Genomic DNA, 9936 nt, shown 5'->3' with positions numbered 1-9936 from the left:
TGCCAAACCCGTGGAAGAAATCACCCTGCCCCTCTCAGAGCCGGCAGTGGGGCTCAAAGCCATGTAAGTTATTTTACTCAACTCCCTTGGGCCCAATTAGTGAGCTTTTAACCATGAGAGTGCCAGATGCATCGCTCTTCAGCACACTCATCTTGGACCACCTCCCTCCTCGATGCAGAAGGAACAGAAAGCGATGGTGTCCTTCCATCCCTGGTGGGTGCTCAAACCCTTGCAACTTTCTGGAGGGAGAATTTTAAAACTTGCCGTGGTGATAGGGTGATGAGGCAGAGCTGGGGACCGCACAGAGGGGCAGAACGGCACAGTGCCACGGGGAGCTGAGGTTGTGCCGGGGCCACGAGCAGAGATGGGGCAGCCGTGGGGCTCCCCGCCATGGCAGTGTACCCGTGCTGGGGACCACCGTGAGCATCCAGGGTCATCACGCACCTGAGATGAGCGGTGAGGCGGTGAGATGCGAACAGTGATGGAGGGATGAACCACACCGCACTGCTGAGATGCTGGACAAAATGCACAGCCTGAGGGCTGCCTGGAGAGGCTGAGTGCGAGAAGAGCAGAGGGTCTGGTCTGGCGTTGTGGGCAATGGGATCCCCTGGCACCCCAAAAATCAAGGGAACTTGGCATCATGGATCCATTGCAGTCCAAACGTGGCACCGTGCAGGGGGTGGTGGCCGGGACCAGCCCGTCCATGCTGCCATCTAACGGCAGGACACTGGGGAGGACTCGCCCCACGACGACAGGGAATTTTCCATCACAAACACAGGGTGACTGTGGGACTGATGGGACCTTTCCATTGTTTCCGCCCTGGGAAACAAAAGGATCTTATTTTAAAATCTTGTCCCTCTTCCAGCACGTGGGGGGACCCGAGGAAGCAAAGGCTTCCCCAAAGCACAGAAAAAAGACACAGACACGTTGCAGCAGGGGCGCAGGGCAGGAGCTGCTGGACACTGCGCAGCCCCAGGCACACTATGGGAAAAGCGCACTGGGGTGGTTCCGAGAGCACCCAGGGATAAAATGACAAGGTAACCTGCAAGGAAAATACAGCCTGGGAGCAGGTGGCGAGAGCAGCCCTGTGATGGTAGAGCCTGGGTGCTGGAGCAGAGACGGGTGCTTTGCCCCCATGGTGCCAGCTCTCTCATCCCCGTCCCCTCCTGCCCGAACCCAGGGCCAGGCCCGATAGGTCACTGCAATCACACCATGCCTGTGGCTTCTAGTCTGCATTTATCAGTGAAATGCGTTTTCCAGACAGCATTTAACAGCAGTGGTATTTCCTTGCCCACCTAATGCTGGATGTACAGCTGCTCAGAGCAACTTTTTCCCCACTCACAGGAGCTGCCGTACATGCTGCGGGCAGGGGCTCTGCTGCCCCAGCCTTCCTGCCACAGTCCTTCCCGCAGACGGGGCCAGGCAAGGACACTATACCCCAAATTGTGGCTCTGCCTGGGAACGGCACAGCATGCCACAGCCACCCCACACAGCCTGGCGAGGAGGAGGAGGAAGGACGCGCTTCCTCGCAAGCTTGCTCAGCCTGGGGATTTGGGATAAGCAGATTTCACCACTCTCCAGCTCTGCCTTTGGCAAGGAGAAGGCGTAGGAGGTGGTGGCAATGGCACTGGCACGCGTGGCAGCAAAACGCCAGCAGCCCGTGGCGCTGCAGCGGCCCCCGCGGCACACGGCAGCACTGGAGCTCGGCTGTGCCAGCACCCGGCAGATCCGCTCCCCGTCACACCTCGGGGACAGCTGCCTGCTGCTGCCCAGCCTTATTTGCCTGTGGTGTCAGGGCAGGTCGGGGATGCAATGGATTTCAGCCCCCCCTGCTGTGATCAAACCAGCCTGACCTTCCCGCAGAGGCTGCCAGCCCTGGCAGGGGGTTACAGCCCTCCTCACAGCAGCATTTCCAAGCCAACAGCTCTTTTTTTCTGCACTCTTTATTTCAGGGAGGCTGGGGTGCAGCGAGAGGACGCGGCAGGAGCCGGCTGAGGAACCCAAGTCTGGCCCAGGGGCTCAGCAGGGAGGGGGCAGAACTCACCAGCTAAAGCCCCTCTGGCTGACCACAAAGTCCTCTCCTGCCCTGGCACAGGCTTTTCACAACCCCAGAACTGGGTGCTAAAGCAAAGCCCAGCTCTGGCATGCTGCAGTGGTGCTGACACCCTAAGGGGGAACGTCCTTCATGGACCTGTGGGAGGACAAGGTGCCCGGTCCTGTCCCCGCTGTGCAGGGGTATGACCAGCAAAGGACTTGCTTTGTAAGCGTCCCTGTGCCCGGCTGTGGCAGCTGGAAAGCCCTTGTGCCTGGCCCTTTCCAAGGCCCAGAAAGCTGAGCCTCCGTAGATGGAATACACAGGTTCCAGCCAGCACCGGGGGCTACGCAAGATCAGGGCAGCTCCAGCCTCTGCCTTGACCCTGGAGTGGATTTGAGTGGAATAAACACAACGATCCCATCCACCCCAGCACTGCCATCCTCCCTCCCACCCATGGCCCCCACCAGCCCAGCCCCAACCCACCCCAGCACCTCTGGGCTCAAAAGTGAGGTCAAGCAAGCTGCGGAACATTGCCAGCACCCCCAGCATGACCCACAGCAGCCTAATCCACGCCGTTTGGTCCCCCAGGAGCCCCAAGCTGCCCTCCTGCAGTGAGGGTGCTGCCAGGGGGCTAATGGACAAAGAGCTGCGCTGGCACTGCCTGCTTCTGGCAGCACAGGCTGCCAAAGCTTTCGTGAAATTGTCCAGAAACAGGACTTGGCATTTTTCACATACACAAATCCTTAAGAGCCAAGCAGGGCAGAGGAGACTGAATCTTAAAACCCAGAAGGTGGCTCAAGACAATCCCCCTCAGCCTCACCTTGTTGCCAAACAGCCTGACACGGGGGTAAAATGCAAAAGCCCAAGAGCCACAGCAAGATGTGCAGGGAACAGTCCAAGAGATGGGCTGAGTGAAAGCGCAGGGACAAGGCAGCCAGGGCTGGAGCAGGGGTTGGGAGGGCTGCTCTGTGCCCCCCGGCTGTGCTACACCCCAGCACAGTAGATGCCAGCCAGCCCACAAGCCATGAGCAGGTCCAGCAGGCAGTGGTCTTTCTAATGAGCTTTAATGGTGATTAAGCATAGGGGAGACAGCGCTGCAGTCCCTGGGCTGCGGTGGGTCCCAAGCCGTGCACCGAGCTCCCTCTGCCGCTGGCCTGGGCGCAGAGCCTGTCCCCAAGAATCAATCTGAGCAGAGAAAGCCCACTGTGGGGAGACAGAGTCAAGTGTCAAGAAGCACCTGATGGTGCTCAGGGTCAGCTGTCCTTCTCCACAGGGTGTATGGGTGGGAACAAGGAGGAACAGGAGGTGCAAAGAGCCCACAGCCACCTCCACTGTGGTCACGGAACCATGCAATACTCAGCCGTGGAAGGCTGCTCTTCAAGGGGCGTCAGGCACCTCCGGCGATGCAGTGCAGCGACCACAGCCCATGGGACAGAGAAAAGAGGGCAGATGGGAGCTGGGAAGAGATTCATCCCCCTCCTCCCTCCCAAAACTGAAACCAAAACAGTCCCTCCAACATCCACCAGGTCCACATGTGCACAACTGGCCTCCAGCACAGACCCAGGGAGCCCCCTGAGGGAGGGACAGGTATCCCAATGCACCCCGCTTCCCCCACCCCTCACAGGGCCAGGTGGCAGAGGCGCATGGGCTCCACGTTAACCCTCCCGTCACTAAAGCAGGTGCTAAAGAAGGGGCAGTATCTCTCCGCAGAGACCTGGTGGAAGGTGAAGAGGTGGGACATGTCCCCAGCATCAAAGAAGGTGACAGTGCCCTCCTGGCAGTCCAGCAAGACCCCGACTTTCCAAGGCGGGCGGCGGGGAGTCAGGCGCACCCATGGGGTGGTGGTGGCCCAGTACTCCGTCCTGTTCCGCAGGCGAAGTGTCCAGTAGCCGTTCTCCGGGCACAGCTTGACCTTCGCTGCCCGGTCCACAGACTCAGCGGCCACCCCCAGGTCCCACTTGGTTTTCCTGCCCACCCAGACCTCCCAGTAGTGCCGGCCGCTGTTGAAGGTCTGCGCGCCCAGGACGTTGACGCACTGAAGGAAGCGCCGGGGGCTGCTGGGGACAGGCTGGGCTCGATTCCTCTCTGTCACTGCCGTCAGGTCTCTGGAGAAGACCAAGTTGGGGTGGGCTGACTCAGGGTCGAAGGTGAGTGGGGCAGGAGCTGTGGAGATACCAAGCATGGCATTTTACGGGTTCTATCTTCCCTCTGCAGAGCATCCGCGGCCACCATCCAGCACATCCATCCCTTACACAGATCTGCTCACCGGGACAGATGGACTGCAGCATACGTCTCCAGAAGATGTACTGCAAGGGGCCGCTGTGGCTGTCCCTGTAGTGCTCCAGGTTGAAGGCAGGCTGGGTCTCAACACGCACCAAGGGCCTGGGGCAGAGAGAGCAGCACGGGAAGAGCACGGTCAGGACTGCAGCACACTGCTGCATGCGATGGATTTGGTAAATCTCTCCAATGGCTGCTTGCTCCCACTGATGTGGTGCTACCCCCAGTGCAAGCAGCTCGGGACAGAGGTGTTGCGGAATGAGACAGATCCAGCGGCACTGTTCATAGAGAAGTGACTCATGGCAGAGCAGCACCCAGCACACCCCAACAGGACTCCCCCCATGGGTGAACAGGCCAGGCTTGCACCCCACTGCAGCCCCCAGGGAGGCAGGGGACAGGGACATGCTCCCCTGTGGCAGCTCTGACCCTCAGCTACTCGCAGCCTCAGACAAACCAGCACCTCCGGGTCAGTTTTGTAGGCCCATAAGTTGCAAGAAGCCAAGAAAGGGCAGGGAGAAGACAAAGCACCCAAAGTCTGTGGCATCAGCCTTGCTCCTGCTTGCAGTACGCACGACTCTTGCACCCCTCCCAAACCAGCACGTCTCCCTCCACCTGATCTTGCAGCCCAGCCATCTCAACACGTGCTCCCTGGGGACAGCATCCAACATGTGCTGGGGACCAGCCCACACCTCTCACAGCACCAGCAGCTCACTGAGCCATTTGTCATGCTTTTAAAACTTGAGGTAAGATCCCTCTCCCATGTGGTCCCAGCCAGGGACAGAGATAAGCTCCTGAAAAGGGAATCAACTTCTTTCATGCCAGACACGTACCTGATATCCAGGCTCTCCACCTGCAGTGAGGAGCAGAGAGAATTAGCAGTCACTATCTGTAATTCATGCAGCTGCACAAATAAGCTCCCTGTCCTGCCTCCTGCTGTCACAAAGCACTGAGACAGGAAACCAACCTGCCAGGAACCCCCACCCTGGGGGAAGCTGCCTGGGGACCGCAGCCAAGGCAATTTCACAAGGGCTGCAGAGGAGGAAGGCTCTGAGACCCACCACAACCCTTGTGGCTAAAGCATCCAGACTCCAAGTGTAGATAATCCACAGCGCTGGCAGTAAGGGTGACTTCCAGGTATAGCCTGGTGCTGTCATTTAGGACCCTCCCCATCCCACATCCTGAAACACCCTCAGTCTCCTTCCAGGGTCAGCCAAGGATGCTCACCTCCAGCAACGACACTTCTTCCATCTTGCTCAGGGTCTGCTCTATGCGCTCCACGTCCCTCTGGAGCACCGACATCCCCTCCTCCAGCCGGAGGACGTCCCCGTGCAGCCGTGCCAGCGACTGCTCTTCCTGTTCGCTCAGCTCTGCCAGCACGGCTCTCTCCTCCTCCTCCAGGATCTGATGAAGGCGGGCAAACTCTGCCCGGATCTTTAAGTTCAGCTCCCCAGACACCTTCTGAGCAGAAGGAAAAGGCAGAAGATGAGTCTAGCAGTTAAAACACACAAATAGGTGCACAGGATGGCTGGGCCCATTACTCTGCTTACAGAGCTCTGGCAACTGGAGAGACTCTGTGAGACATACTCACAATTTTTTGTATGGAGAACAGGACACAAGGACAACTTTCAAGGCTGCAGAGCCAAAGTGGGGGGGGGCAGAGGGGGGGAGCTCTACTGATGGCTTGGTCACCTTAACTAGAAATCCCTGCACAGTCACAGCAGGAGCCCAGAGCCCTCTCCCACACCACCAGGAATTTGCTTGTGTGCATGACTGGAGCTCTTGTACTTTTCTGGAGCTGCAGACTCAGCTGTTCAGGTTAGTCAGGATTTATTTCACATTGTGCCAGACCCCAGGCAGAGCTGCCTGACACTGATAACTTGCTCTTTTTCTTTGACGCCTCCGTCTCTCAGGGTTCCTGTTTGTATGGGAGAGATGGGGGAGCTGCACAAACTTATCTCTTTACTTAAGGCTGATAAAATCCCATTCAGCTCTTTTCAGAGGTCACTTTTTTCCAGTTGTTTGGTCGGCCAGCCAACCTTGTGGTGCCCTCACTGCCATCCTGACTGTTTACAAGAGACAGCCAATGACGTTTTATTTTCTCAGTCTTTAAGCTTTTAATATCAAAGCGCAACCTTGGCCCTCCTTGTTTTCTTGAGAAGCGCTTCCTGAAACGCACATCCCTTTGTACCAGCAGGAAACTCATCTCCCCCAGAGTCCATCTGAAGCTTCACCAGCCAGCACGTCACCCCAGCCCCCTCGGCTCTAGCAGGTGCTGACACACCACAACCACAGAGGATGCGCACGGCCTCCTCCTTCAGACCAGCAGTTCACTCCTGTGCTCTTGAAACACCTCTTAGTCCGTTCTTCCACTGCAATGGGACATCGGATGCATGTGCGTATTTGCTAACTCTTTTTCATTAACCTCAAAATTCTATTCCAAATCTGGCAGCACAGGCAGGGGGGATCAGAGACGCCAGTCAGAAGGCAGGCTCCCATCAGTTTTCTCTCGCCTCTGAACTACTTGCGTTTTCCTTAAAGCCTTCCTTGGCTTTTAATACTTCTACGTCACTCAAGAAGGAAGCGTAGTCAGCCTGTGGCTGTTCGTGCTTCATTCAGTGACAAGCAGGCAGTGCTGCCACTCAAGAGCACTCGGGCTCCTCAGATCATCCCAGAGCTTCACAGTGAGTCCAAACACAGCCCTAGTGACAAAGCCACTGCTCCCTGCAGCACCAACACTGCTGCTCACCCAGCTCCTGCAGCTTTGCTGCCACCCCTCCAGAGCTTCCAAGAATTAACCCTCTCCCAAAGTGACAGTGCTGTGGGGCCAGAACAGGCTGCTCAGCTGGCAGCTCTCGCCACTCACCCTGTCCCAGCTCTGCTGCATCAACACACCTTGTAAACACTGCATAAAGAAGTGCCTAATGCCCCCTCAAAACATCCACTGAATATTCAGTAGTGATGGGCTTTGGCACACATGTGGAGGAGTTTGTTCAGATCCCTACATAGCCATTAGTCTAGATTTTTACAGGAAGCTGAGCTAAATCTCAGCTGAAGTGATACACAGATCCTTTATGAACATCAACCCTGATGCTGTACAAAAAGTGGCTATCACAGGGCATTACCGTCAGGCCACAGATATCTTCCTGCACCGCATGCTTCCTCTGTAAGAAGTTCTCCATCTCCTTTTGACGAGCTTGCAAAGCATCTTCCAGGTGCTTCTGCAGGAATGAGGAAAAGAAGGTGAGGAAACCATTGCACTTTTCTGCTGTGATGCAGGAGCAACCCCAGTTCCTGAGGCCAGCATTAGAGGGTGGCTGCAACGGGATTTCTTATAAAGGCAGTAAGTAGAAGAATGCACTGATGCACAGGCTTGAGAACTATATTTGTGTGCACAAAATGAAACAAATCTATTTTTGAGACTGAGATCTCCAGCCCAGTCTATCTTTGCAGAAGGTTTAACCCCTGCATGCTGTTAACTGCCTTGTGCGTGGCCTGGCACCTCACGCAGCGCACCCCGCACAAGCAGCCCTCGCTCCTGGTTGTGTGGGGAAACAAATGCCAGAAAAGAAAGTGTGCAAAAGGCAGACACCTGGAAGGAAACAGGGAGAGGGAATGAATCAGGAAGAGACGCAGATGCCATTGCAGGGGGGTCAGGTGAAACACACGCAGGGCTGTGGGAGGAGTGGGTGCTGGGCTTGCGCTGGCTGCACAGGGCTCACACAGCTCCAGCTCCTTCTCCTCCAGCCAGAAGCCCCTCACCTGCATCTTTTGCCGGTGCTCCTGAGAGCTGCAGCGCCGCACCTTCTCCACCAGCCCTGACAGCAGGTAGTGGGTGCGGAACGCCCGGCCAGGGAACTCGCGGCGGCACTGGGGGCAGGAGGGGACGCGGGTGCAGCTGTCCCAGTAGCCCTGGATGCAGGCCTTGCAGAAGTGGTGCATGCAGTCCAGCATGACGGGCTCCCTGAAGAGGTCGCAGCAGATGGCACATGTCAGCTCCTCCCGCAGGCTCCGGTCCTGGCTCCTGCCGGCCATCCCTGCTGGCACACAGGTCCCACACTGAGTTCCCGGCCACCCCCATCCCCAAGGCCCTTCCCCTCCGGCTGGGCAGACCTCTCCCCCTCCTCACACCGGGCTCTGCTGGGTGCTCCAGGGCACGATCTGGTTACGAGAGCACGGGCAGGCGGCACAGGGCCTGCCCAGGTGCCAGCCCTGGAAAACCCCAAACGCTGGGAACCGCGGTGAAGCTCCAGCAAAGGGTCAGGCCCTTTGCAAACAACTTTCTGTTTCACATCGGTTCAGCAAAACTAGTCAGTGTCAACAGGGCCCGGCCGCGTGTCCCTGACAGCGCCCCAGGGCAGAAAACGGCCCCCGCACAGCCCGGGGAGCCTTGGGCTGAACCCCAGGGCCCGGCGGCACCGTGCGCTGCAGCCCCCCGGCTGCAAGGGGCCCCAGCCCCGCGCTGGGGAGAGCACGCTGCACCCCCCGAGCCCGAGCCTTGAGCTGCGCACCCGGACCTGCACCGCGCACCCCTGGGCACAGCCCCGGCCACCCGGGGGTCCCGCCGGTCCCCTCGACCCCCCCACTACCGCCCCCGCGCCACCGGACACGCACCGCGCCGCTCGGGGCCTCCCGGCTGTGAGCCTCCGCCCCGCCCTCGGACTGACGCCCGCCTCGACCAATCGCCGCGTGGATGCACGGCCCGCCCGCCCGCTCATTGGACGGACGCTGTGGCCGGGGGGCTGGGCGGGGCTCCGGCATGTGATGGGGTCACGTGTACGCGGGCGCAGGCGCTTGGCGGGGCTTCGTGCGCCGCCTGCGGGGGACGCGTGCTGCGGTGCGCGTGGAGCTGCGTGGAGCTGCGTTGAATTGCATGGCACTGCGCAGCTCTGCACTGCATTGCATGGCACTGCACGGCACCGCGCTGCACAGCATTGCACAGCATTGTATGACGTTGTGCTACCTTGCACTGCATGGCAGTGCACGGCACCGTCCCTGTACTGCTCGGCTCCTGCACCGGCCCGCTGCTGCATTCAGCAACGGCAGCCTGGGGATGTGCCCAGTGAAATATGTTCGTCGCTTTTCCCCAGTTTTCCTGCACCAGAGGTCTGATGCTTGCAGGAACGGAGCCAGCTCTCCGGGTCACCACACCTTCAGAGAGCAAATCAGACCAGTGCTTCAGGGTCAGAGCTTCAGGTTTTGTCCAGTTCATCACAAGGGCTGCAGGGTTGTTAGCAGGAGAAAGAAGGATTTTCATCCTTATGTGGTCACCTGATGGACCCTGGGATGTCGTGGGAAGTCGCAAATACCGGTGAACTTGTGGGAAAAATTGCAAGAGCTTTCAATACTGGATGATAAAGCAAATAAAACTGACAGGAGGGGAGGCATAGGGACAAGAAAGAGTTGCACAGGCCATCTACCTCCTAACCACTGTTAGAGCATCCCTGCAAAAGAGCAATGTGCCAGGCACTGTCCATCTACTGCCCCCCTCTTGCTTCTGCTTTTCTGCGCCCTCCTGCTCTAGCTCCCGTGGTGGCAGTGGGACAGGGGTGCTCAGCCCCTGCCCTCGCCAGGCACTGGGGACAACAAGCACTCGCTGGGCAGGAAGCGTTTCCAACAAGCTGAAC

At 58.3% G+C, this 9936-nt stretch overlaps 1 protein-coding gene across 2 annotated transcripts; it reads right to left on the bottom strand.

The window, feature by feature from the left end:
- Positions 1-3090: 3090 nt before the first annotated feature.
- On the bottom strand, positions 3091-8958 carry LOC309445171 (zinc-binding protein A33-like). 2 transcript variants are annotated; one of them, XM_082063682.1, is made up of 7 exons: positions 8924-8958; positions 8072-8346; positions 7435-7530; positions 5537-5770; positions 5143-5162; positions 4302-4417; positions 3091-4198 (listed from the first exon to the last, which is right to left on the bottom strand). In XM_082063682.1, exons 2-7 carry the CDS (start codon positions 8342-8344, stop codon positions 3654-3656), a joined length of 1284 nt encoding a protein of 427 aa, XP_081919808.1. In that variant the 5' UTR covers positions 8345-8346; positions 8924-8958; the 3' UTR covers positions 3091-3653. The 2 variants fall into 2 exon arrangements, with proteins under 2 accessions (XP_081919808.1, XP_081919809.1); XM_082063683.1 differs by having other exon boundaries at positions 5537-5767.
- Positions 8959-9936: the final 978 nt, after the last annotated feature.

The sequence above is a fragment of the Streptopelia decaocto genome (assembly GCF_964273445.1).
Source record: "Streptopelia decaocto genome assembly, chromosome: 12".
Taxonomy (NCBI): domain Eukaryota; kingdom Metazoa; phylum Chordata; class Aves; order Columbiformes; family Columbidae; genus Streptopelia; species Streptopelia decaocto.
The sequence above is the reverse complement of the archived record's forward strand: the minus strand, read 5'-3'. Positions and strand labels throughout refer to the sequence as shown.